Below are 27,750 nucleotides of genomic sequence, written 5' to 3'. Positions count from 1 at the left end.
TGAGGTTTAAGATCCAACTAGAAAGGGAAAAAGTCAGTACAAAAACTAGAACACCAGATTGGAATAGGGCAGATTTTAGAAAGAAAAGGAGCAAGCTAGCTAAGGGAAGTTGGATGGAGAAAGTGGCACACAGGATGGTACAGCAACAGTGGGATGTTTATAAAAAGAGATTTCAAAAGTACAGAGTAAGTATGTTCCATTAAAAAAGAAGAAAACTACTTGTAGTTTTAGGATGCCATGGATAAATAAAATTAAATTGAAGAAGAGGGCCAATGAGGACTATAAGAATAATAATAATGAAAAAACTAAAGGGGAATATGAGAAAATAAGAAAAGTGGTTAAGAGTGGGATAATGAAATCTGAGGGATTGTGAAAGAAAATTCAAAAAACATCAAAAGGAACTGTAAGTTATTTTACAATTATGTAAGTAAAAAGAGAATTGTTAAAAGCGAGGTGGGACTTCTGAGAGGAGAGGATTGTCAATTTGGATTAAAACATGGTTAGATGGGAAGAAACTGAGAGCAGAAGTTAAGGGCAGTTTCTCTGAATAATTGGAAGTGGGTAGTGGTGTCCCCCAGGGTGTACAAATATGAAGAACAACACAGATTACAGGGCAATATAATAAAAGTGTTTGAAATTGTGAAAGAAAGGTACATGATAGATAGAAGCAGACTGTTTTCAGTAGTCGAGGACCCAAGAACGAGGGACCATAGATTAAATGCAGGAGATTTAGAACATGGGGCAGGAGAAACCTCTTCATCCAGAGAGTTGTGAGGCTGTTCAATTCACTTCCAGGGTTAGTAGTTGAGGCAGAAACAATGTCGACATTCAAGATTACATTGGATAGGCGGATGAAGGAAAAGAGGTTGAAGGGATATGGGAACAGGCTAGGTAAATATGAACTATTTGCTCATGTGGAGAGTAAATGCTGACACAGACTGGTTGGGCCCAATGGCCTGTTTCTATGTTGTAACTTCTATGTATCTTTTTAAAACAGTTCACATTATAAAAGTCTGTCTCAACTTTTGCAGCGAGATGTACAACAGAAAATCAGTCTAATATTGATGAAATACTGACAGGTGGATCATTTTTAAAAATATAAATAGGCTATTCAATTATTGTTTTTATATCATCACACTCTTCCCTTGGAGAATAGTGTGAAATAGTGGAAGGATTCGCAGGCTGATTAACTGTCTGACAGGCCACGACGTCAATGCTCCTTCCACAGCTGTATCCATCTTTATAACAGCCAATAAGGTGGTTAGTCCTCTAAGGCAGAAAGGTTTTATGAACTTCCACAACCCATATGATAAGGGGAGCCACCCACACCCACTGAACTCAAGTATCCTGCTGGATGCCAGCCCAGATTTCAGAACTGCAGCTCCAGTCCCCACTCGTTGGGACCATCTGGAGCAGGGTTTGAACTATGCACCTTCAGACTCAGGGGCACGAATTCTACCACTAAGCCAAAGGCTATTCAAGTAAAAGAAAATGACTGAAAGACTTAAAATACATTAAAATGTTTGGCTGCATTTGATTTTTTTTCAGAGTTCCAAGATATTTTATCACAGTGTAATTTCCAAAAAAGAGAATGGAAGAGAAAACAAGGTAACAAAGTCCAAAATGTCACCAACTTTATCTGTATGTGGTTACATTGCAGGTGAAGGGCCTATACACAAGGTCATCGACCGGAGTTCAGTCACTAATTTATAGTTTTATGTTACATCTTTTTTCTTGTCTTGTGACAGACATGTTTGCACAATGAGAGCTGCTCACAATGTAACCATTTTTGTTTTGCAGAAGAATGATTTTGTATCTACTTTACAAATTAAATCATCCAAAAGGAAGGATGTTTGCTCCCACTTCGTTCCCACTCATAGTTTTCCCATAATTTGGCAATGAGCCACAAAGAGTTTACAAAACAAGAAGCTTACAAAATCATACTTCACATTCAGCACTAAGTTAGTTACAAGACCCAGAGCAAATAATAGATATTTGTTTTGCACATATGAAACAAAATGAAAACCTGATGGGATTGCAAGCTTCTTGTCTCCAATCTTAAAGTTACCCTTCCCTCAATTAATAAAGGAACAAATTCTGTAAACTTACATTGCAATTCATTACCTAAATGTACACAACTAATCTCCCTCTCCCAGTCATGCTGATGGAAGATTTAGTTTGTGGTCAGTATACTGACACTTTATCATTCTCACATTGTGCTGTGTTTGTATGTTGTACCAAGGATATAAGGGGTTGCTTTGTCATTTATTTGCATTTACCATGAGCAGTACATTTGTTTGATTAAAAACACGAATAACATTTATATAGTGTCTTTCACATAAAGAAATGTCCCAGGACATTTCATAAATAGACAAAAGAATTTTATAAATGGTTTTATCTCAGCACCAGGAGAATGGCTTTGACCTTCAGAGGAAGCAAATCAATGCATTAGGAGCAGTACTGTAATTATTGTTCTTCAGAGACCACAAACTATATTTAATAGGTCTTTCTACTGTTTTACAGTTCCAATAAAAATAAGACATGAGAAATTTGGCCACACGGTGCCCTTTTACTCAGGTCCTAATAGCCTCCTCAGTCTCCAATATGGTGCGCAGGAAGTGCATGCTCATTACGAGCCAAAAGTTCCATACCCGCCATATTGGTAAAGGACAAAACATCACCTGTAGTGCCCATGCCGAAACATGCATTAGGATCTATGCATATGCAAATAAGGGGCCAACTGCCTGTTTGAGGCCCCCCACTGCAAGATTAGTTTGCCCTGAGGCAACCGGCACTGGCTGCACTCAGGAAAATCATGCCTACAGGCACTCCTGCAACCAGCAAGGTAAGATTCTACAATATGCTTACCTGAATGTAGAGCCAAGAGGAGTAGGCGTGCTCCTCCAGACCCCACATTCAAAGAACGTGGGCCACAGCAGGTTACTGATCCCTGCTCTCCTGATCACCGCCACAAGCGGTCATCGCTCCCCTGATCGTCATTGCTACCTCTCCCCGGCCACCCCTACCTCCCCCACCGGCCACCCTTACCTCCCCCCCGACCACCCCTACCTTCCCCCTGCCCATCGCTACCATCCCCCTGCCCATCGCTACCACCCGCCCTGCCCATCACTACCTCCACCCCCCCCCCCCCCCCCGCCCATCGCTACCACACTGTCTGGCCACCACTACCTCCCACCTCTGGCCACTGCTACCTCCCCTGTCCATCACTATCTCCCCCATCCCCGCCCGTCGCTATCATCCCTCCGTCCATCGCTACCATCCCCCTAGACCCCTTGCTACCACCCGCTCTGCCCATCGCTACCTCCCACCTCTGGCCACCGCTACCTCCTCTGTCTGTTGCTACCATCCCCCCGGTCCATCGCTACCATCCCCCCCGTCCATCGCTACCATCCCCCCCGTCCATCGCTACCATCCCCCCCGTCCATCGCTACCATCCCCCCCGTCCATCGCTACCATCCCCCCCGTCCATCGCTACCATCCCCCCAGTCCATCGCTACCATCCCCTACGTCCATCGCTACCTTCCTCCTATCCATTGATTCCACCCGCCCTGCCCATCGCTTCCACCTACCATGCCGATCGCTATTATCCACCCTGGCCACCGCTACCTCCCACCTCTGGCCACCGCTACCTCCCCCGTCCATTGCTCTCTCCCCCCGCCCATCGCTACTATCTCCGCATCCATCGCTACCATTCCCCCCCACCATCCATCGCGACCATCGACTCACCCATCGCTACCTCCCCCTGGCCATCGCTACCACCACCCCCCCCCCCCCGTGCCCATCGCTGTCTCCCCCACCGGCCACCACTACCTCCCCCTCTCACCATCATTTCCTTCCCGACCCAATCATCCCCGTTCCCTGTCGCCTCCCCTTCATTACTTACCTGAGGGCTGCAGTGGCCGTCGCACTGGCCCATCTTCAACGCCGCCTTGTGGCGAGCCGCCTATTACTGTTCACAGCTTACCAGCTCGATGGAAATGAGGCCCAAGGCCCAGTATCGGGTGCACCTTGGACCTCAACATTCAGGTGCAGGGATTGATCCACGTGACATTTTAAAACATTTGAGTTTACACTTCAATGTAAGGAATTCTTTTAGTACATCAGATTTGATTGCATTTGATATTCATAACTTATTCGACCAAACTTTCAGGGCCTTATTTTGAGAAGTACTTGCGCTGGGAAGTGACAGAAGAATGTGATCTCCTTCTCACTTGCAAGGTATAAACAGGTTCTGTGAAAATGAATTATGTATAACATAGAAGTAATCTATTTTAGTGTCACGTAAAATTATTAAATAAGAAGTACCAGTGCAATGTCTCAATATTTATTTATGTTTTAATTTGTACATTAAACAGATGACAAATACAAAGACCCAGACCAGTGTTAAATGGTACAAAGATGGGAAGCAAATTACAGATGCTGCATATGATCCCCAGACTGGCATCAGTTCCCTATCAATTTCACAGGTAATGAAAATCAAAAATGTTGTTTTGCTGGTCTTTGTTCCTGGTTGTGGTCTATTAAATAGTTTAAATTTTTTTGTGATATGCTTCCTACCCAACAGTCCAGTCCAGCAAGTCTTCTACACTCCTCTACATTCAAAAGCATGTGAAAATTACACCAAGGGCAAGGCAATGCTGAATTGGTCTTTTGGCATTCCCAATTTTATGCTCTGTGTGGCTTGTTAGTTTTGACATCAATGTCCAACTGTTTGCATTTGTACTAGTAACTATTATCTGATGATAAGTAATAAAAATGTTATAATGATCTTTATTCTAGAGAAAGTAGGAACAAGAGAAGGCCACTTAGCTCATTTAATCATTTAGTTCTATGTGTGCTAATGTATAAAATTCTTTATCTATAAGTTCGCAAGTGGCTTTAATAAATCAAAATATTCTCATCTCCTTAGTTCTAATACCATGGGGGGTCTTCTCCTTTGCACCCTGACCAAGATATCACCCCCTGCACACTGCAGGACTGCCGCTGGCCGCTCCTTTCCCATCCACCATGTGTAATTCGGAGTGTTGACCGGAGGTTACCAGTTACGGTTACTGGCTTAGTACACAGAGGAGAAGAGTCAATTCTCTCTTAACTCTCAATTCACTTTATTCACGCCGTTAGATCATATACATATAGCTTATATGTCTGGTTAGATATAGGCATGCAGTTACACCAGGTTATACAGTCTTATACCCAAACTAAGATCTAAACGCACACCCACTAGGTTTCTCTGACACTCCCTGAGTGGTCACAGAACATAAAGGATAATACGCGAAAAGGAGAGCTGACGCTGGCCAGGCATTCCGTTCTCTCTCTCTCTCGACGTTGTCTCTACGTCCCTGACGTAGGGTCTTCCACTTCTGCGATGGTTGGTCTCTGGAGTCTTCGCTCTGCCTCCATGCCTCAGATCCTTCATTCTTATTCCCAATCTTATCTCTTCAGGCGGTGCTTTCTCTCTATTTCGTTGGTTTATGCTTTCTCGCTTTTGCCTGGGTCTTCTCCTCATTGGCTCTGTCCCAAGGACTTAGGTAGCATTACCTCATTACTCCTTTCCTAAGTAAGGACTTGTGTCTTATCATATTTCCTTTGTCTTTCACAAAACTTGGTTAATTCAAACCGGTTCCGGGCAGTTGAGGCCAGTGACTGAACCCAGGTTACTTTAGTTCAAAAGTCGTTCCTGCCTCTGTATATCAGCAGCCGACGTCTCAGGTTACCGCAGCCCCTGGCCAACAGGAGGGATCCAGGTCCCTGGAGCGTCTCCTTCCATTCCGCCTCACTTACCACAGTTTCCTGGACCCACTATGTGGAAGACGATGGTAGGCCCCAGGTAGAGGCCTTAAGGTTTCCCCTGTGGAAGGAGAGCATCTTGTAGCAGCCTCCTGTCCCTCAGCCAGCCCCTTTTATCCCTTTAAGGTCCCTCGCTACCTCTTATGGTGCTGCAGCAGCATTCCCACTCCAGCACCGCCAGGATTTTCCACTCTTGCTGGCGGGAATCCTACAGGGAGCCCCCCCCCATACAGAATGAACCTGACCCAGAAAAATGAGTTGAGGTTGGGGCAAAATCCAGAGGGGTGGGCAGAAGTCCCACTGGGACTCCACTCCAAAGAGGAGAATCCCGGCACATGTCTCCTGTTGTACTTTCTTTGTGGTTACAGAATTTTTTTTTTCCCAGGTCACTAAGAAGGATGAAGGAATTTATAACGTAGTGGTGGCTGATGAAAGAGGACAAGATTCTAGTGATCTTGAGCTGCTCAATCAAGGTAAATAAAGATTTTTAAAATTAAAACTCTGAAGTTTTCAGAGACAAAGCATCTCATTCAAGGGAGGGTGGAACTGACTATGGTTATTATCGCTTGGCACTTTAACACTGAAGGAGTGCAGCCAACTGAAGACATGCAATTGTTCCTCTAATGGCTGCACTCCACAGTGCAAACCAGCTGACCTACAGTAAACTAACGTCTATTAATGTGCTGTCAGGTTACAGCCATTTATTTAATTAAAGTAAATATGGGGAGCTGCGTCTGTGTGTTTGGATGCTGGTCTCCATATTAACAGTGGAGCCCCACAGCACTTCAGGGATCAGATTCCTGACACCAAATGTATGAAGGGGAGAGCAACACAAGGAGATCACTCCCTTCGAACAGGATCAAAGTAAATCAAATATACAAGTGCCTACTGATTACCCAAATACTCAAGCAGTGCAGAAACAGCAATGGCAATCAACCCTGATTTGCCAGGGTAAATTTACATGCAAGCAGACAGTACAGATAAAAACAGTGGCATTAATGTGTATGAAGTGCTCAAGTGCATGTCTACTAATACAGTATGAATTGCCTTCAAACAATAGAGAGGAATGGTTTGGATTAGTACTCAGTGCCAGCAAGCACAAACTATGCGTGAGCTCAGTGGGATCGCATTTTTCTGAGACTAAGTCAATCTGTTAATTGATTAATAGATTGAATCCTACATAATAGAAAATGATTGCATGGTAAATTTCTGCTAAACTTACAATGAATTTGAAAAGTGTGAAATGTAACTGCATAATAATAAAATAAAGAATATTAGACAGAAAAATGAATTGTAAAAGCTCTCTGTTAATTGTCAAATATTTTCCAGTTCACAGCAGCTGAATGTGGGATCGTTTCCCATTTCCTGTAATAGTCCATTTGCCCTAAGGCACTGTCGATCAGTCAATCTCACTAACTTACTATTCAGAACCATCCTAAAACTGATACTGTCCATCCTGCACTGCAGGAAGGGAATCCCCTGTTAGCTGATCATAAAGCATTTGGTTTTAGTGCTCTTGTGTGATGTGACTGAGTTCCAGATATACCACACAAACCTGTAACATTATCCTCAACTTCTAAGACTAAAATGTCAATGGAAATTTTAAATGTAGGCAATAATTCAATAGACCAGAGTGTGCTAATACAGCTTTACTTGTAATGCCTGTCGAACAACACATGATTGCACATGTTGGAGGTGTAAAGCTCAGAACAATTTGCGTAACGTTCATGGTTTACAATGGATGAAAAGGATCCTGTGGATGCATTAAAAAACATAAATCTGGAGTCAGGAGGGGGTGGAGATTTTAAGTTGAGAAACACAACGGGCAGTCAGTGGGAGGAGCATTCCTGCCACCCGCCAGTTGTTACCGCTGTGTGGCCTGAACCGTTTTGAAGTCCGAGCCTCATATACAGACAGTTGGTGTACCATGACCCCCTCAAAAATAAAAGTTTAAAAAAAAACTTTGGCTGCTTTCAGAGCTACCTCCAGGCTCATGCATGGCTCTTGATCCTCCCATTTGTACCACAAAACTGCAATCAGGGTCCGATGTACGTCATAGGACCCCGATTTGCATATTACAAGCGGAATCCTGCCTGATATCGGCGGGCGCTCCAGCCGCCCATATCAGGACCCTATCCAAGATTGCAGTGGCTAGAATGCTCGCATCAAGAGAATGGTAAGTGACCTGATGCCATTTCAGGCTACTACCGCCCTGTTTATAGAAAGAGGAGGCACTTAAAATCAGCCTAGGAACAGCTTACTATATATTTATATAATGCCAGGAAAGCAGTGTTAAGCAGAAGTAGGAAATTAAGTAGTGTCATAAGATACCAACCAAAAGGTAGGATTTAAGGAGACTTTTGAAGGAGAGGAGTGATGTGGTGAAGCGGAATGGTTTAGCGGGAGAGTTCTAGCATGTGAGGGTCAAGATGGCTAAAGGCTCTGCCACTGATGGTGGAGCAGAGGGAAGGGGAGGAGGTTACAGAAGTAGGGTGTGTAGACAAAGACAAGAAGTTTGGGTTTGATGCAGGAGACGATGGAGATCAGCAGGGATGGGTTGATGGGTTAATGGGACTTCTGCTGGATAGGATATAGGTAATTGACGTTCTAGATGAGTTATCTAGGATGGAGCTCAGGAAGCTAGTAAGGAGGATATGTGAAAGTCGAGTCTGGAGATGACAGAACCATGGATAATGGTTTCAGCGCCATAGCAGATCAGGTAGGGACAGAGAAGGACAATATTTCTAAGGTGGAATTAGGCAGTTCTTGGTGATGGACTAGATGTGTGTTGTGCAGCTTAGCTCAAAGTCAAGGCACTAAGGTTATGCACTGCAAGCTTGAGCTAGAGCAGGCATCCAGGAAGGGGAATTGGATCAGGGGCTAAGATGTGAATTTTCTGGTGGAGGCTGAACAGGGTGCCTTCAGTCTTGCTAGTGTCAAGCTGAAAGAAGTTCTGGTTCATCCAGCATTTGATGACAGGCAGTTGGACGGGACAGCAACAGTAATGGAGTTAAAGATGGTGGTGCAGAGGCAAACCTATGTATCATTGGCTTACATATGAAATTTCACCTCATGGGCAAGGTAATGTCACTTAAGGGCAATATATAAATAAGGAATAGGAGGAACCAAGGATAGAAAATTGTGGAAAACTGAAGGTGACCAATGTGGGCTGCATTCAGTCGGGTAGGAGCAGAACTATGTTAGGGCAGTCGCATGGAATTGGGCACAGATGAGAAACAAAGGAGCAGGATGGTGTAGTCAACCGTCCTGCAGCGAGGGCGAGGAGGGTTAACACACAAGAGTTACAGTCACGTAGGATGTCGTTGGTGACTTTGATCAGGACTGTTTCAGTGCTGTGGGTGAGATGGAAGACAGACTGAAGGAACGGGGAATGGTTGGAGAGAAGGGCACAAGTTGGGTAGCTACAGCACATTCTAGAACCTTAGAAATGATGGGGAGTTTGAAGATAGACCAGTAGTGAGGGAGAACAGAGGGGTCATGGGTGGGCTTTTTAAGGAATGGGGCAATTACGGCAATTTTGAAAGGTGAAGATCAGTGCCTGAGGAGAGGGAGCAGTTGACAATTATATTGACATTTCTGAAAAAAACAAATTCTGATGATTACAGAGCAACATTTAATAAAATATCAACATTATTGCCATAACAGCTATATCACCATAATGTTATGGAGGACTATGATGGAGTTTGCTTTATTCTATAATGTGCTGTGATGGTAAAATCAGGAGACATTTGTCATTTTGATTATGTGTACGCTATGTTGCAGCATTTGACGACATTCTCAAGGAAATCTGCAGAATTGGCGGTAAGTAATTTGATGCAGTGACAAATTTACAATTTATTTTATACTTAAGCTGCAGGTGTACAGAAGTTTTAAAATACAAAATGGCCATAAAAACCGGTGTTATGTAGTTAATCTCGTCCACTTGTTGTTTTGTATAGTTAAACATTATGGGGTAGAACACCTGCGGGGGTTCCCCAATCTCCCGCCATAACTTTAGCAGAAGACTGGTGAAAACCCCTGAGAAACAGCGCAAAACGTCATTTACACTTTCTCCAGGGTTTCACGACCCCCTGCTGAAGTTACGGTGAGAGAACAGTAGAACCGCCAGGTGTAAGGTTGTCTATTATACTTTTGTCACTTTTCTGCTGTGCTACTTTAATACAAATGTATGAAAGATATAATTTCTGAAGTACTTATTAAGTGGTGGGGTAATGCTCAATTTTACCAATGTTGCCTTTTCTTTCAGTTGTTTTTAAGCATTCACTATATGGTTAGAATTGTGTCAAAGAATTTTGTTTACAGGATAAATTAAAACCTCCTGACCGGAGCTGCTGAGTTCTTTGGAGCTGTAGTTTGACCCTGTGTGCGGTACTAATATTTACAATAAAGAACCTTTCGCATTATGGGGTAGAACTACTTGAACTTGTTTGCTGTTACCACTAATTTTGTACATTAACATGAAATTGATGCAAAATTCAATGTAAAGGAGAGTGAGTGGAACAGTCAGTTCACACAATGACCTTTCACCGCTGAGATGCTTACAATGAAAGTTTGTTCAGTGAATTAAATGGGTTTGAGCAGTATCAACCCAGTTCCTGGTCAGCACAATTTCAAGCCAAGCCTGGTCCTGTTCTCTCTCAACAATGAATAGCATTCAGGAGCAGGAAACCTTACTGATTTCTCCCTCTCCCTAGCCCAGGAGCACTGAGGCCAATTGTAGTAACCCAACTGTCGTGCCAGCTGAGATCAGCTAATTCTAAGGTTGCCAGCTCTGGTAGGACGTATTCCTGGAGGTTTCATCTCATGACCTCCCGCCTCCAACCCCCAACCCACCCCCCCACCCCACTCAGTCAAACAGCCTTTTTTCCCATCTCCAATATTTTTATAACTAATAAACGAAAGTGTTCAAAGAAATTGAAAAAAAACATACCATTTGTTTAATGCCCCTACGCTTTTTCTCCCAGGTTGCTCACAGCAGTGTCCAGGAGATTAACCTTTAATTCCTGGAGACTCCAGGGCAATCCTGGAGGGTTGGCAACCCTAGCTAATTCAGCATACACCGGAGATCGCACCTGGGACGCTCCTGAATTGCATGGCTCAGTAACAAACCTGAGGATTAATTTATCCGCTAAGCCAACTTGCCCAGTTCTAATTTATTTGCTTAGCGGAGATGCTTCAGTTTCAGAACAAAGACCATGCATACCCAATCATTTCTTGTTATGTGACTAGACTACTAGATGTTTAGTCCTGAGGTAACATCACATGTTGCTGACATCAACTATTGGCAGCTCCATTGCTGCGAAAAGCAAATTAATTGTCTGATATGAAAAATGGCATAATTCCAGGCAGGATAAGCGAGTTCCAATGTTGTGAGTAATCCAAACAGGTTTGCCGCATTTAAACCAGTTGTTTCAAAAATTTTGGTGGATCATTTTTAGACAACAAATTTGTAATGTTGCAAGGCTAGCTATGATCCAGAGATGGCTACAACTATATACATAGACCTTACATAGAATGTACAGCACAGAAACACCATCAGGCCCATGTCGGTGTTTATGCTCCACATGATCCTCCTCCCTCCCCACTTTATCTAACCCTATCAGCATATCCTTCTATTCCTTTCTCCCTCATGTGTTTATCTAGCTTTCCCTTAAATGTACCTATGCTAGTCACCTCAATTGCTCCTTGTGGTAGCGAGTTCCACATTCTAACCACTCTCTTGGTAAAGAAGTTTCTCCTGAATTCCCTATTGGATTTATTAGTGACTATCTTACATTTATGGCCGCTAGTTCTGGTCTCCCCTGCAAGTGGAAACATCTTCTCTACGTCTACCCTATCAAACCCTTTCATAATCTTAAAAACCTCTATGAGGTCACCCCTCAGTCTTCTCTTTTCCAGAGAAAAGAGCCCCAGCCTGCTCAATATTTCCTGATAGGTATAACCTCTCATTTCTGGTATCATCCTAGTAAATCTTTTTTGCACCTTCTCCAGTGCCTCTATATCCTTTTTATAATATGGAAACCAGAACTGTTCACAATGCGCCAAGTGTGGTCTAACCAAGGTTCTATACAAATTTAACATAGGATCTCTGCTTTTCAATTCTATCCCTTTAGAAATTAACCCCAGTGCTTGGTTTGCTTTTTTTACGGCCTTATTAACCTGCGTCACTACTTTTAGTGATTTGTGTATCTGTACCCCCAGATACCTCTGCTCCTCTTCCCCATTTGGACTCTTATTATCCAAGCAGTATGTGGCCCCCTTATTCTTCTTACCAAAATGTAATACCTCACACTTATTTATATTGAAATTCATTTGCCAATTACACGCCCATTCTACAAGTTTATTAATGTCTTCTTGTATTTTGTCGAGTGCTTCAGTTAGGGGCAAATATACATGTGTTTAACACAGTGTCATGTTAATCTGTTACAGAGAACTAACAGGGCAGTTTGCAAATCATTTCAAACCAGGATCACTTACCATCAAATTGTGTGCTCTTACTATCTTACTATCAATTGGCTTGTTACAGGCCATTCATAGTATGCAGTTCGTGTTGATCCAAAGCAGGCTCACTTTACATAGACAGAAGTTGAGTGCTGTAACTTAACTTGAGAATGAAACCGATCAGGTCAAGTTCAGGTGAGTGGTGTGAGATCATCTTAAAGAAGTAGGCACTACATTGGCCTCACACCAGCTGCACTATAACTGCTACTGATGTGAAGCACACTAAAAGGTTCTCAGATGGTTTGTTGGGGCAAACATAAATTCTTTCAACTCTATTTTAAAAGTGCTTAATGTTGGCCAAAGGCCAACTATCCTGTTTCTTCTCTGCTAACATTAAAATTTTAGCTGGAATTTGGATAACATTGACCGTTGCTCTGCGCATGCATGAAAATAAGCATGTCCAAAGTTCTGTTTGCATGCCTAGAGTGTGTTACGGAGCTGATGGTATAACTTCAGTCTGCTGGCTCTGCATCTCTCTAAGCAGGTACCAATCTCAAACCAGTACCTGTATTATAACAGTAACATGAGTGCTTATTACACAGAATACTGAGAACCTCCTCAGCTAAATATTAATTAGTGTTAGAAGAAGTTGATGAAATGCCCTTTTACTGTTGCTAGGGGTCTCTGCCCCATTTGTAACCCCATCCGCCAGCATACAGATTTGTTTTCTTTAGCTAATTAGTATTAAGATATCTGTTAAGACCTGATCCTAGTTGAGATCAGTTTTCTCTGTTAAACTAAATCAATCAGAAGAGTACTGTGCATGGTTTGATATAATGATGCTTTCTGCTCTCTGTTCCATTTTGTTCCACAGGTACTTCTGCTTCTGAATTAAAATTACAGTGCACAGCCGAAGGAATAAAGCTTTATTCCTTAATGAAGTACAACTTGGAGTACATGAAAAAGACCTGGTACTTCAAGTAAGTGAAGTGCATTAAATAGATTTTATAAAGAATAAAAAGTATGAAAATTAAAAGGTAAAACTTCTGTTGAATTAGGTGGCTGGTTATAGTTGTTAGATACTGATCACAAATGATTGGGTGTGAGGGATCTTTTCAATTAACATTATATTCAAGTATTCAGCAGAACATTATGTAATTTTCTCCTTTTTTATGATGCGCAAGAGTGCACATGTATAGAATGAGGCAATCAATACAAATATCAAAAGTTGTCCCCTTGATAGAGGTACCTGATTTCTGGCTTACAAACACCAGACTCCTGTGCACTAAAGTAAGGCACCACACAGTTTTGGTGCATTGAAGCTAACATTTCAAATCTGTTTATGACAATGAAATAGTGTAGTGATAACTAAAAAGCAATCATTCTTTAGCGAAAAAAGCTTGGAGTCTCAAGAAAGGAGGAGGATTGGATCTGATAATCAACGGGTTTGGCTGCAGATCTTCAACCCAACTGAAGCAGACAAGGGCAAATATACCCTAGAACTGTTTGATAGTAAACAGACACATAAACGAGTACTCAAGTTATCTGACCAAGGTAAGAAATTGTGCTTTTAAGTACATTCCAGCATTCCATTATAAAGTGTCAGACAAATTATAACATTATCGTTCAATATATAAGTCCTGGCAATAAATTAGTTGGATTTTTTTTTCAGTTTTTGATGAAGCAATAGCTGAATACCAAAGGCTGAAGTAAGTTCCTTTCACCTTTTTCTTTTTATGTATTTGGAGTGCAAAGTGATTACCCCTGTAGTGGTTGCAGTGATTTTTCTCTACATAGTCCAACTCTCTTAAGATTGCATATATTTGAGACACAAGAAAATTCTCACCTTATCTAGTATATGATACAGATACGCCCTATTATATTTCTACATTATTTCTTTTTGCAATATAAATATAATGGAGCTCTGATGGACCATCCATGTCGTAAATTATAGTACAGAACTTATTTGAATATTACTGCATATATAGTGAACGCAATCTTTGTATCTTAACAATCATTAGTCAGATCACAACCATTGTACTCCTGCACTTCCTGGCTCCATAATAAGGTAAGTAAAAAAATAAATAAAACTTACCTTTCCGGTGACAGTCTCCAGCGGTCCCTTTAAGGTTTGGCTGCCTAGCACCTGAGAATGCTGACCGCAGCATGCACAACACATGTTGCAGTCAGTTGCTAATGAATTTTGCAAAGGGGGTCTCAAACAGGCATGAGGCCCCCTATTTGCATACGCAGAGGGCTTAGCGCCTGTTTCAGGCGCATGCCCTGAACACCTATGCAGGAGTCTTTACCAATATGGCGGGTGGTGCACTTCTGGCATGTACACGCTGCCTGCCATATTGGATCCTTAGATTTCTAGACCGTGGTATTGAAACATATGATTTCTGGGAATGCAGTTTTATTAGCAAGTCGTTAATTACAGAGTTGTCAAAAGAACTTCACCTGGATTGCAAAACATGGTTCGCTTAGAACATTTTTTGTAAAGATGCTCATGTGCCATGTTGCTGTATCCCATTCTATTGATTAGAAACATGAGTCATTAGGTTTAAAAAAAAATAGAATTGCATTTATATAGCGCCTTTCACGACCTCAGGACATCCCAAAGTGCTTTACAGCCAATTAAGTACTTTTGTAGTGTCATCATTGTTGTAAAGTAGGAAATGCAGCAGTCAATTTGCTCACAGCAGGTTACCACAAATAGCAATGTGATAATGACCAGGTAATCTGTTTTAGCGATGTTCATTGAGGGATAAACATTGGCCAGGACACCGGAGAAAACTCCCCTGCTCTTCTTTGAAATAGTGCCATGGAATCTTTTATGTCCACCTGAGAGGACAGACAGGACCTCGGTTTAATGTCTTATCCGAAAGACGGCACCTCCGACAGTGCAGCACTCCCTCAGTGCTACACTGGAGTGTCAGCCTAGATTTTGTGCTCAAGTCTGTGGAGTGGGACTTGAATCCACAACCTTCTGACTCAGGGTGAGAGTGCGACCCACTGAGTCACGGCTGACACCTTTTGTGTTTTCATGGTGTCCAATGGCTTGATGTTATTGATATTTTCTTTTGTACATATCTCACCATACCTCTGTTTAAAACTAAAACCAATGAATTATTGGGAGTTTCCTGATTTTGTTACATTTATTTTTCAGGCAAGCAGAAATTGCAGAAAAAAGTAAGTTACTCCAATCAAATACAAACATGCAGCTACGGTGCCAATTTTAGATCATTTTCTGAAACTGGGGTGAACAAAATATATTTACATGATTCTAAATATTCTATTTTGTTTACTTTAAAGCTTCTTTTCCTGATGTGCTCCTTGGTTGTGTTGCCACTTTTCGGAAAAGGCATTGAGGGCCCCACTTACAGCAGTCATATAGAGTCATAGAGTCATACAGCACGGATAGAGGCCCTTCGGCCCATCGCGTCCGCGCCGGCCATCAAGCCCTGTCTAATCTAATCCCATATTCCAGCATTTGGTCCGTAGCCTTGTATGCTATGGCATTTCAAGTGCTCATCCAAATGCTTCTTGAATGTTGTGAGGGTTCCTGCCTCCACAACCCTTTCAGGCAGTGAGTTCCAGACTCCAACCACCCTCTGGGTGAAAAAGTTCTTTCTCAAATCCCCTCTAAACCTCCCGCCTTTTACCTTGAATCTATGCCCCCTTGTTATAGAACCCTCAACGAAGGGAAAAAGCTCCTTAGTATCCATCCTATCTGTGCCCCTCATAATTTTGTACACCTCAATCATGTCCCCCCTCAGCCTCCTCTGCTCCAAGGAAAACAAACCCAATCTTCCCAGTCTCTCTTCATAGCTGAAGCGCTCCAGCCCTGGTAACATCCTGGTGAATCTCCTCTGCACCCTCTCCAAAGCGATCACATCCTTCCTGTAGTGTGGCGACCAGAACTGCACACAGTACTCCAGCTGTGGCCTAACCAGTGTTTTATACAGCTCCATCATAACCTCCTTGCTCTTATATTCTATGCCTCGGCTAATAAAGGCAAGTATCCCATATGCCTTCTTTACCACCTTATCTACCTGTTCCGCCGCCTTCAGGGATCTGTGAACTTGCACACCAAGATCCCTCTGACCCTTTGTCTTGCCTAGGGTCCTCCCATTCATTGTGTATTCCCTTGCCTTGTTAGTCCCTCCAAAGTGCATCACCTCGCACTTTTCCGGGTTAAATTCCATTTGCCACTGTTCCGCCCATCTGACCAACCCATCTATATTGTCCTGCAGACTAAGGCTATCCTCCTCGCTATTTACCACCCTACCAATTTTTGTATCATCAGCGAACTTACTGATCCTACCTTTTACATTCATATCCAAGTCATTAATGTAGACCACAAACAGCAAGGGACCCAGCACCGATCCCTGTGGTACCCCACTGGCCACAGGCTTCCAGTCACAAAAACAACCTTCGACCATCACCCTCTGCCTTCTGCCACTAAGCCAGTTTTGTATCCAAAGTGCCATGGCACCCTGGATTCCATGGGCTCGTACCTTCTTGACCAGTCTCCTGTGCGGAACTTTATCGAAGGCCTTACTGAAATCCATGTATACCACATCCACTGCGTTACCCTCATCCACACGCCTAGTCACCCCCTCAAAAAATTCAATCAAATTAGTCAGACATGATCTTCCCTTGACAAAGCCATGTTGACTATCCCTGATTAATCCTTGCTTCTCCAAATGGAGACTAATTTTGTCCTTCAGAATTTTTTCCAATAATTTTCCTACCACTGATGTTAGGCTCACTGGCCTGTAGTTCCCTGGTTTTTCCCTACTCCCCTTCTTGAATAATGGTACTACATTAGCGGTTCTCCAGTCCTCTGGCACATCCCCTGTGGCCAGAGAGGTTCTGAATATATGTGTTAGAGCCCCCGCAATCTCCTCCTTTGCCCCACACAGTAGCCTGGGATACATTTCGTCCGGGCCTGGGGATTTATCCATTTTTAGGCCTGCTAAAACCGCAATACCTCCTCCCGCTCGATGTTAATATGTTCGAGTATATCACAGTCCCCCTGCCGTATTCCTATGTCTACATCGTCCTTCTCCATAGTGAAAACAGATGCAAAAAATTCATTTAGAACCCCTCCTACATCTGCCGGCTCCACACACAGATTGCCATTTTTGTCCCTAATGGGCCCTATTTTTTCCCTAGTCATCCTCTTACCCTTAATATACTTATAAAACATCTTAGGATTTTCCTTTATTTTGCTCGCCAGTGTTATTTCATGGCTCCTCCTTGATCTCCTAATTTCTTTTTTAAGTATCCCCCTGCACTTTTTGTACTCCTCTAGGGCTTCCTCCGTCTTTAGCCTTTTGTATCTGCCAAAAGCCCTCCTTTTTTTCCTAATCCATTCTCGTATATCCCCTGACATCCAAGGTTCCCTGGAGTTCTTGGAACCACCCTTGACCTTTACGGGAACATGTTGCCATTGTATGGTCTCAATCTCCCTTCTGAAAGACTCCCATTGCTCCGATGCGGATTTTCCTACAAGCAGCTGATCCCAGTCCATTTTGGCCAGATCCTGCCTTATCCTATTAAAATCGGCCTTCCCTCAATTTAGAACCTTTATTTTCAGCCCCTCCCTGTCCTTTTCCATGACCACCTTAAATCTCACCGAATTATGGTCACTGTCACCAAAGTGCTCACCTACTAGCACTTCTTCCACTTGGCCGGCCACATTCCCTAGAATTAGGTCCAGTACTGCCCCCTCTCTTGTAGGACTTTCTACATGTTGGCTCAAAAAGCTCTCCTGGATGCACGTTAAGAATTTTGTACCCTCTAAGCCTTTTACACTCTGAGTATCCCAGTTAATATTGGGGAAGTTGAAATCCCCCACTATTATTACCCTATTATTTGCACAATTTTCTGAGATTTGCATACATATCTGTTCCTCTATCTCCCCCTGACTGTTTGGGGGCCTATAGTACACTCCCATCAAAGTGCTTGCCCCCTTTTTGTTTTTAAGCTCCACCCATATGGCCTCATTAGAGGAACCTGCTAATATATCATCCCTCCTTATGGCAGTAATTGATTCTTTAATTAATATTGCGACCCCCCCCTCCTCTTATACCTCCCCCTCTGTCTCGCCTGAAGATTCTGTACCCCGGAATATTGAGCTGCCAGTCTTGCCCCTCCCTCAACCATGTCTCTGTGACAGCAACAATATCATACTCCCATGTGTTTATCAACACCTTCAGTTCATCCACCTTATTCGCAAGACTCCTTGCATTAAAATAGATGCCATCCAGCCTTGCCCTTACATATTTGCCCTGTCTTCCAAGCTGACTTGTTTTTTTCTCTATATTTGGCTGCACATCACCCCCTATTGTAGCTCCACTCTGTATCCCATCCCCCTGCCAAGTTAGTTTAAACCCCCCCAACAGTGCTAGCAAACCTCCCCGCAAGGATATTTGTCCCGCTCTGGTTCAGGTGCAACTCGTCCGACTTGTACAAGTCCCACCTTCCCCAGAAGCAGGCCCAGTGATCCAGGAAACTGAAACCCTCCCTCCTGCACCAACTCTTTAGCCACGCATTCATCTGTTCTATCCTCCTATTTCTATACTCACTAGCCCGTGGCACTGGGAGTAATCCAGAGATTACAACCTTTGAGGTCCCGCTCTTTAATCTGCTACCTAGCTCCCTAAATTCTTGATGCAGGACCTCATCTCCCTTCCTACCTATGTCGTTGGTCCCAATGTGGACCACGACCTCTGCCTGCTCACCCTCCCCCTTGAGAATGCCCTGTAGCCGCTCAGTGATGTCACGACTGATATGGTATATATCCCTGCATCATTCAGGCTGCACACTCGGCAGGGCTGGGTGATTTCTGGTGCGGACCATCATCCCACCAGTCCCACCTCTTACCGTGATGTCACGACTGAGGGTGAGTGGAACAATTACCCAGCTCTCCTGTCAATATTTTTGAACATGGGCAGGTACCCAGTGAAAAGACGCATCCACACAAAACGTCTCCACCTCCCCAATACATGACTTTGGCACCACAAACGGGCTGGAATTTCAAGGGTTTTTTTGTTCACTGGGTTTCTAATTCAGCAACTCTCTATCAGACTTCCAACATATTTTGTTCCTGTTCCTTCAGACAGAGCTAAAGTGGTCAAGGGTCTACCTGATGTTGTTAACATTATGGAGGACAAGGTAAAGAATGCAAATATTATGGAAATAATGGCTTACAAAGATCAAACCTTCATGGAATATTTTGCATTGTTTGTCACAGCCATTTCATTTAAAGTTAAACATTTTAATAAAGTTCATTAAAGATTATTACTATTGTTTTAGTGTAGTAGCTAATGTAAGTAAATGTGTAGTCACTATTTTAATGTGTAGTTATCAAAAAGCAAAATTTTCTTTCTTTTGTAAGTATTTAAAGGCAATTTTCTGTATAGCCTCTAAAGTTGTAAATACAATTTACACTTGTGCAACAAACTAATGGCCCAATTTTCACAACTGTAAATGCTAATCTGTTAATTATTGATTAAAACTGATCAATTCAACACCTCATTATTCACTAATTGCTAGAATACATAGCCTAAATTTTCCACTGTCGATAATTCAACATAGGGGCACAGAATGGGCGGGCAGTGGCAGGCAATGGGATGGAGAACTGTTACCAGATCTCCAACCACTTTAGCACCCAGCCCATTTTCCAATGTCATTTTTGGGTGGCTGCATGCAACGAGATTGTAACGGCATCATTTCTGTCTCATTTGGTCCATGTGTCTGATTTCACTAGCAGTCTAGATACCAGGGGGTAAATTTTAACACAGAGCTGGGAAGAGGGTGGGAGGGGGGGGGCAGAATTCCTGATGGGAAAACTGGAAGTACAGGTTTCCCGGACGTCCTTATGATTTTGAAGTAAGGACATCTTTTATTTATTTTTGTCGGTTTCCCATGTGACAGGCCAGCCTGATTGATAGGCTGGCTGTCAGTCGGACAGGAGAAGAGCCAGGAAGCGGGTGCGAGCAGGTAAGTTTTAGATTGGGGGGGGGGGTCAGGTTTGGGGGATCATCGGGGGTCGGGAGTGATCAGGGGTGGTCATCAGGGTGGTGGGGAGTCGTCGGGGGTCATCGGGGGGCTGGGAGTAATCAGGGGGTTGGGGGTCATTGTTGGGATTAAATTGTTTAAATCACACCACCACCATATAAACCCTGGATGCCAGGGGCACATGGGTGTTCCTGGCTCCTATTGTTATCAGATGATGTATTGCCGTCATTTACATGCCATTACAATCTGTTCACCTATATTTGGGCAGACACATTATAAGTCCCTTATCACTTTCAGTGGAAAATCACGGGTAACTACAGGACAGTTAGTTTAACATCTATGGTAGGAAAAAATTGGAATCGTTAATTAACTATGAAGTTACTAAATGGTTTGATGAAGAGAATATTATTAATAGCAGCCAGCATAAAGGAAGATCATGCTTGACAAATCTGATAGAGTTCTTTGAGGAGGGACAGATATGGTAGATGGAGAAAGTGCAGTGGATGTGATGTACATGGACTTTCAGAAAGCCTTTGACAAGGTACCACACAAAAGACTATTGGAGAAGATGAAGGGGTATGGAATTAGGGGAAGGGTAAAAATTTGGATTAAAAACTGGTTAGAAGGGAAGAAACTGAGAGTCGGAGTTATGGGCGGTTTCTTAGAATAATTGGAAGTTCACTGTGTACATCAATGATTTGGATATAGAGCTAGAGGCAGTAGTGTCCAAATTTGCAGACAATACTAAAAAGGAGGCATAGAAAATAATTCTGAGGACCAAAGGAAGCTGCAAGGGGACATTTATGAGATGGTGAAATGCGTGCAGTTTTGGGTTCCACACTATAGGAAGGATGTTGGACAATAAAGAGGGTACAGCACAGATTCAATAGGATGCTGCCTGTTATGTTGATAGAGATGTTTAAAATTATGATGGGATGGAGCAGAGGATTTAGAAACAGAGGCCCCAATAATAATGAGGAGTCGGGGAGGGTGCGGGGGAGAGCAAAAATGGCCGGGGAATGCGACTAGGCTGGAAACATGGAGGCCCTGCTGAATTTAACGGAAGGGCTTCATAATTTTTTTCTTCCATTTCTCTCCCGGCAGCCGGCCAGTTGACATTCGGGAGGGGGGACGGCCGTAGATCGGGGCCTGCGGTGGGGTGGTGGGGGGGGGGGTTAGAGACGCAATCAGGAGAGGGGGAGACCAGAAATAGGGGCATGGAGCAGAGATCAGTGCTTGGGTGGGCTGGTCTGCGACCGCAGCAGGGATGAGTGAGAGGCCACGATTGGTAGAGGGGAGGCCTAAGCCTTCCTAGAGGGGCCGGGGGGAACAGTCCTGCTCCTCTTGGCCCACAAGGAATGCTGTAAAAGGCACTTACCTTCTTGAGCCGGCAGCTCCCGCCTTCCTTTCACTACCGGGTTTCCCGACCCCTGGGAAGCCCACATGGAAACTGTTAAATTCAAATCAGGCTACCAATTGCACTGTGGGAGCCTGATTTAAATATGTTAATGAAGTGTCCCACCTCTCCACGGCAGGACACTCACGCCATGAAACCCGCCACCGTGAAAATGGCGGCAAGCACATAAGTGGCTGGTTGGGGACAAGTTCCATGTTTAAAAATTTTTAATCCCCCCCTTCCGCTCCTCTTCTGCCCATCGTCGGGGGGGTTAATATCAAGGCCAAACTGTTTCCAGTGATTGAGAGGTCCAGAACATGGGGACATAAATACAAGATTAAATGTAAGAGATTTATGAACGAGAACAGGGAGATCTTTTTTACACAGAGGGTTGTGAGGGTCTGGAATGCACTACCAGAGTTAGTGATTGAAACAGAGACCATGTCAACATTTAAGAATAGATTAGATAGGTGATAGGGAATAAAGGGATGTAGGAAGGACACATGGAATTAGGAATTCTGCTCATGTGGAGGATAAACACCAACACTGACTGGTAGGGCTGAATAGCCTGTTTCTGTGTTTTGATTTCTGTGTAAAGTGACAGAGGAAAGCAGGGAGCCGATGGAGGAGCTACCAAAGATTATCCCACCATGATCTTTTAGAGTTTCTTTGGGGTACCAAAGTAACTCCAGTGAAAAATCCTGCCCTGAGGGTCCAATTTCTTTGGCATAACAGCTAAGAGGGATGAAGGTAACCTATAAGGAAGAAAGAGTGGAAGGGAGTCCAATAGATATAAAATGAAGAGAAAGACAAAAATAAAACAGCAAAAAAAAAGGGGAGAACGAAAAACCTTATTTCAACTAGGATTGGTTTTGGTAAATGACTCAAATTTCCAGATCCTTTCAAATTCCAGCATCATCCTTTGGATTTGTAAAAGGGTTGATTCTAGTTTACATATGGTAGATAAAGAACACAAAAAGCAATTGGGGTGTAATAAAGTCTTAAACAGGACGATGACTAAAATGACCAAGAAAGTTCCTGCCAGTAAAAACAATGTGCAGCTGAAATCTTTGATGATGTCCTACTAAAAAGTAAAATTAACATTTTGTTGTCTTCAACAGACCCTATGCTTGACTTGTACTATTTCTGGAGATCCCATTCCAGAGGTATTCTGGCTGAAAAACGATAGAGAAATAGTCTCTGGTGAACACTATCAGGTCACTGTTGAAAAGACTACTGTTACTTTCAACATCCAACAGGTCACTACTCAAGACTCTGGAAGATACAGTGTGTTTGTAAGGAACAAATATGGTTCTGAAACAGCTAATGTCACAGTAGGTGTGTATAAACATGGAGACGAGTCAAGGGAAGAATAACAGTCTGCATTCGTCACTGAAAAGCCCTCAGTTTCAGGATTTGTAACAATCCCATATTGAGGATAAAAGGTTCACCAGCACAAACCTATTTTTTTGTGAAATGTCCTGAGTTCCAGAAAATGACATTACAGTTTGCAGTGCTGTTAGTGCTTTAATTCTAAAGGCAGCATAGAAATTACAGCTAGGTCTTTGAGTGGGATGGTAATCATTTTGAAGAAGTAATGGAAATCAAAACGTTTCAGAAGTTGATAGAAGTCAATAATTAAAGTCCCCTCACATGTAGTCAATTTATAAAACACAAGATGCAAATAAATGGTCCTCTATCTTTTGCTGTTTGCAGGGCTATACAACTCTGTACTATGTTACTTCAATTAGAAAAGAACAGATGACCCTAATTGAAACATACTGCACATCTTCCTTCACATTCTAGGTGTCAGGAATTTTAAATTATGAGAAAAGGTTAAGGAATCTCATGTTTTTTTTTGAAAAAGAGAAGACTCCAAGATGACTCGATCCAAGTTTTCAAGATCATGAAGGGAATTGCCAAAGTTGCTCAAGGCACATTGCTCACTAGGTGAAGGCTTGAAACATCAAGAGACACAATTTCAAAACTAGGAAATTAGAATAAACACAGAGGCTTGGGCAGAACCTTTTCACCCAATGAATAATGGACTTTTGGAATATGTTACTGGAGAAGTTAATTGAAGTGGGTTCAAGGAACAATTAGATACACTGCTGAAGAGAGAAGGCACTGAGGGATATAGGTGAGAATGCAATGACTTGGGGGTTGAGATGTCTCAAAAAGGGATTTTTGAGTCCAATGACATTTTCTTGTTGCTAATGATTCATATGTTCTTATCTGCCCTCCCCCTTTTCCAAGCTTTACGGGGTAGATTTTTGTCTTTATGACCTGGGCAGTAAGCATCACCTGGCCAGAGCGTAGAAAAAAAAATCTGACAGGGAGGATTACATGCCTCTTACAGAACCTGCTGGTTTTTCCTTCCATTAATCCCCTCCAGATATTCCTTTCTTACGCTCCACTCAATGATGCTTAACACCCAGGCAGTAAAGATGAAAATCTACCCCTTTGTGTCTCCTTATTCCACCCCCCCCCTACACACACACATGTATGAGACCGTGTTTCCTGTGTTTCTCTCTCTCCTATCCCCTTTTCTCTATACACAGGTCCTCTCTTGCTATCACAGGCACTTCAATTTAACATACAAATAAACAGTTTTCAAGATTTCTTGTCCTTTCCATTTCTCCAAAATCTCTCATGTCCCTTTCATGCTTTTGAAATTCCCTCTTCTCCTCTGTGACTTGAAAATTCCCCATACGTCTCCAGTCTTCTTGGCCTAACTCCGCTTCAGCACTCCTTCCCTCCCACACATTCAATTCTGGGCACCACACTTTAGGATGGATGTCAAGGCTTTAGAGAGGGTGTAAAAGAGATTTACTAGAATGGTTATTCATTTTGATAGGAAGAATAGAAAAACAGAATATTTTTTAAATGGCGAGAAACTATTAAATGTTGGTGTTCATAGGGATTTGGGTGTCCTTTTACAGAAAGTTAACATGCAGGTACAGCAAGCAATTAGGAAGGCAAATGGTATGTTGGCCTTTATTGCAAGGGGGTTGGAGTACAAGAGTAAGGAAGTCTTGCTGCGATTGCACAGGGCTTTGATGAGACTACACCTGGAATACTGTCTACAGTTTTGGTCTCCTTACCTAAGGAAGGATATACTTGCCTTAGAGGCAGTGCAATGAAGGTTCACTAGATTGATTCCTGGGATGAGAGGGTTGTCCTATGAGAAGAGATTGAGCAGAATGGGCCTATACTCTCTGGAGTTTAGAAGAATGAGAGGTGATCTCATTGAGACATATAAGATTCTAAGAGAACTTGGGGGCATAGTCGCAAGATAAGGGGCCGGACATTTAGGACTGAGATGAGGTAAAATTTCTTCACTCAGACGGTTGCGATTCTTTGGAATTCTCTGCCCCAGAGGGCTGTGGCTGCTCAGTCATTGAGTATATTCAAGACTGAGATCGATAGATTTTTGGACTCCAAAGAATCAAGGGATATGGGAATCAGGCGGGAAAGTGGAGTTGAGGTCGAAGGTTAGATGGAGTATGGTCAAGGGGCCATATGGCCTACTTCTGCTCCTATTTCTTATGTTCTAATATACCAGGGATGAGGGACCTCAATTATGTGGAGAGACTGGAAAAGCTGGGGTTGTTCTTAGATCAGAGAAGGTTACGGGGAGATTTGATAGAGGTGTTCAAGGTGATGAATAGTTTTGATAGAGTAAATAAGGAGAAACTGTTTCCAGTAGCAGAAGGATCGGTAACTGGAGGACACAGAGTTAAGGTGATTGGCAAAAGAGCCAAAGGCGACATGAGGAAACATTTTTTTACGTAGCGAGTTGTTATGATCTGGAATTCACTGCCTGAAAGAGTGGTGGAAGCAGATTCAATAGTAACTTTCAAAAGAGAATTAGATAAATATTGAAGGGAAAAAATGTACAGATATATGGGGAAAGAGCTGGGAAATGGGACTAATTCGATAGCTCTTTTAAAGAGCTGGCACAGGCACGATGGGCTGAATGTATCAGAATGTTTCTTCCTCAACCCACTCCACTCGGTCCATGGCCTTTTCTGTCATGGTTGGTACTACTCCCTCTCGTCCTCTCATTCTTACAACGAAGCAGTGAATGTACTGGGCCTATCCTTCCATCCTCAGCATCAATAAAAATAATCTATCCCCTTCACTGCCATGAGGGATACTGGGGTAGCCCCACCCATGTATGTATACCCTGTTGCTGTGAAAGTGAGGTGAAGATAGAGGGATAATATTGCAAGCAAGGAGCGAACCGCAGCATGGGGCTATAATTGAGCTGTGTTCCTGGGCTCGAGAGTTGTAAATGGGCTGCAGTTCTTGCTCTTGGTTGCAGTGCACTAATCCCTGCTGGAAATGCTGTGTGTAGATGTCAAGTAAGGACATAACTGAGCTTTGCTGTAATGCTCTTCGAATTTGAATGCTTGCCAAGACTCACTGTCTGAGCTTACGTTAACTGCTCCATTGGCTGCTTTTATTAAACAAATTAATTTTTATTAAATAAATTTATGTCATTCATTGAAGGAAACTTATTTTAAACAAATGTACTACATTCATTAAAAAGTATTACAATTGTTGGCACGGTGGGTTAGAAACTGACCTTTCTTCCCTGGGACCTTGATTAAAATCCATGCTAGACTGATGGGATGAAAGTTTTCTTTGTCTGCTGGTTGTAAGGATCCTACGTGAAATAAGTTTGAACAGTCTCAATCCAGCTCCTAGTGGGCGTGGACCCGCAACACAAAATGGCCCTGTGTTTGGTATTAATTATCAATCTCGGTCAGTGAGGACATAGCCAATACTGGTGTAGGGAATGGAAAAAGATTATACCAGTGTAGTAGGTTGTGTTCCTCAGAACTGGGGGCTGAGGCACATTGTTGGGGCAGAATGGAGGCAGCTTTACTCTGCATCTAACCATGCTATATCTGATCTGGGTGCTGACAGTCGGTGCCTGTAACAGAAAGCGTTCCATTCCCCAGCACGAACATCCTTCACTTTGATGAGCACAAAAATTCGCACAAAACATCATGAAAGTATTAGAAATCTTCAAATTACAAACAATTTTAAAGATTCAGAGCACCGTGCACTATTAAATACAGCATAAACCCGGTTACTGGGTGGGGGAGTTAAAGGCAGCGACAGCATCATTTTTGTACAAATTTTAAATGGAAGAACTTTGACTCACCAACTATTTTGGATAACTATCCAATTTCAACCACCGAGAAGAGGCCAAACTATGCAAAATGTTTGTGGGGGATTTTAGAGATGGATTTTGTATAATTAGGGATGGAATCAAATAGTAACCTTACACCATAATTACAGCACTCCGAACTTCTGTTACTGACTTCTTTTTATGAATGAACAGTTATTCCTGTAATATATTGGTTTAACTTGTCATTACTCAAATGTGATTGTTGCTGATTTGTTATACATCACAGTAATAAAGTTGCAAATGATTTCTGTTCCACGACTAATTATTGATATTATTAATTATGTTTTGCTAAGTAAACCCTCCTGCGAGATGTTTACAGAATGTTTTTGCACTTAGTGTTACAATATTTTTGACATTGTAGATCAATGATAGAAGTGAAAACCATACTTGTAATTTACTAGATATTTCGGAATAGAATTTCTTTTATTTGGGTATTGTGACACAAAGGCCCCGATTTTAATGGGTGGGTGGACACGGTGTGCATGAGCCCCAAAGTTGATAGTGCACCTGGAGAGTTCGGGGATGTGGAGGCCTGGCGATCTTAACGATCTTAATCCTCATTTACATAAATGTTCCTGGAGCCCCCCCTTGAAACCGGCCAGATCCACTACATGACTGGCGGATGGGAGAGGAAATTTGGTGGCAGCAGGCCGTAGTCGGATACCCATGGGGACAGTCCCCAGCAGTCAGTAGGGGTGGGGGGTGTTACAGAGGGGATCGGAGGGGTAGTTGCAAAGATGATCAGGGATCAGGGGAGAGGTGGGGATTGTTGCAAAGACAATCGGGGTGGGGGAGGCCGGGACTGAGGAGGCCTAAGGACTCCTTGCAGGGCTTGGGGTGAGGGGTTGCA

The 27,750-nt window shown here is 42.9% G+C and overlaps 1 protein-coding gene across 1 annotated transcript in view; it reads left to right on the top strand.

Annotated features, from left to right (window-relative positions):
* myom3 (myomesin 3) overlaps window positions 1-27,136 on the top strand; it is an 86,818-nt gene extending 59,682 nt beyond the window's left edge. Inside the window, exons 25-35 of the mRNA XM_068006672.1 lie at window positions 1,549-1,608; window positions 4,172-4,239; window positions 4,377-4,487; window positions 6,194-6,281; window positions 9,592-9,630; window positions 13,145-13,250; window positions 13,661-13,824; window positions 13,943-13,979; window positions 15,440-15,462; window positions 19,400-19,455; window positions 22,819-27,136. Of these exons, the coding sequence (XP_067862773.1) occupies window positions 1,549-1,608; window positions 4,172-4,239; window positions 4,377-4,487; window positions 6,194-6,281; window positions 9,592-9,630; window positions 13,145-13,250; window positions 13,661-13,824; window positions 13,943-13,979; window positions 15,440-15,462; window positions 19,400-19,455; window positions 22,819-23,073 (1,007 nt within the window). The 3' untranslated portion in view covers window positions 23,074-27,136. The remainder of the gene's footprint in view (window positions 1-1,548; window positions 1,609-4,171; window positions 4,240-4,376; window positions 4,488-6,193; window positions 6,282-9,591; window positions 9,631-13,144; window positions 13,251-13,660; window positions 13,825-13,942; window positions 13,980-15,439; window positions 15,463-19,399; window positions 19,456-22,818) is intronic.
* Window positions 27,137-27,750: the final 614 nt, after the last annotated feature.

The sequence above is a fragment of the Heptranchias perlo genome, chromosome 26 (genome assembly GCF_035084215.1).
Source record: "Heptranchias perlo isolate sHepPer1 chromosome 26, sHepPer1.hap1, whole genome shotgun sequence".
NCBI classification, from domain to species: domain Eukaryota; kingdom Metazoa; phylum Chordata; class Chondrichthyes; order Hexanchiformes; family Hexanchidae; genus Heptranchias; species Heptranchias perlo.
Note: the sequence above shows the minus strand (reverse complement) of the source record. Positions and strands in the feature narration are given on the sequence as shown.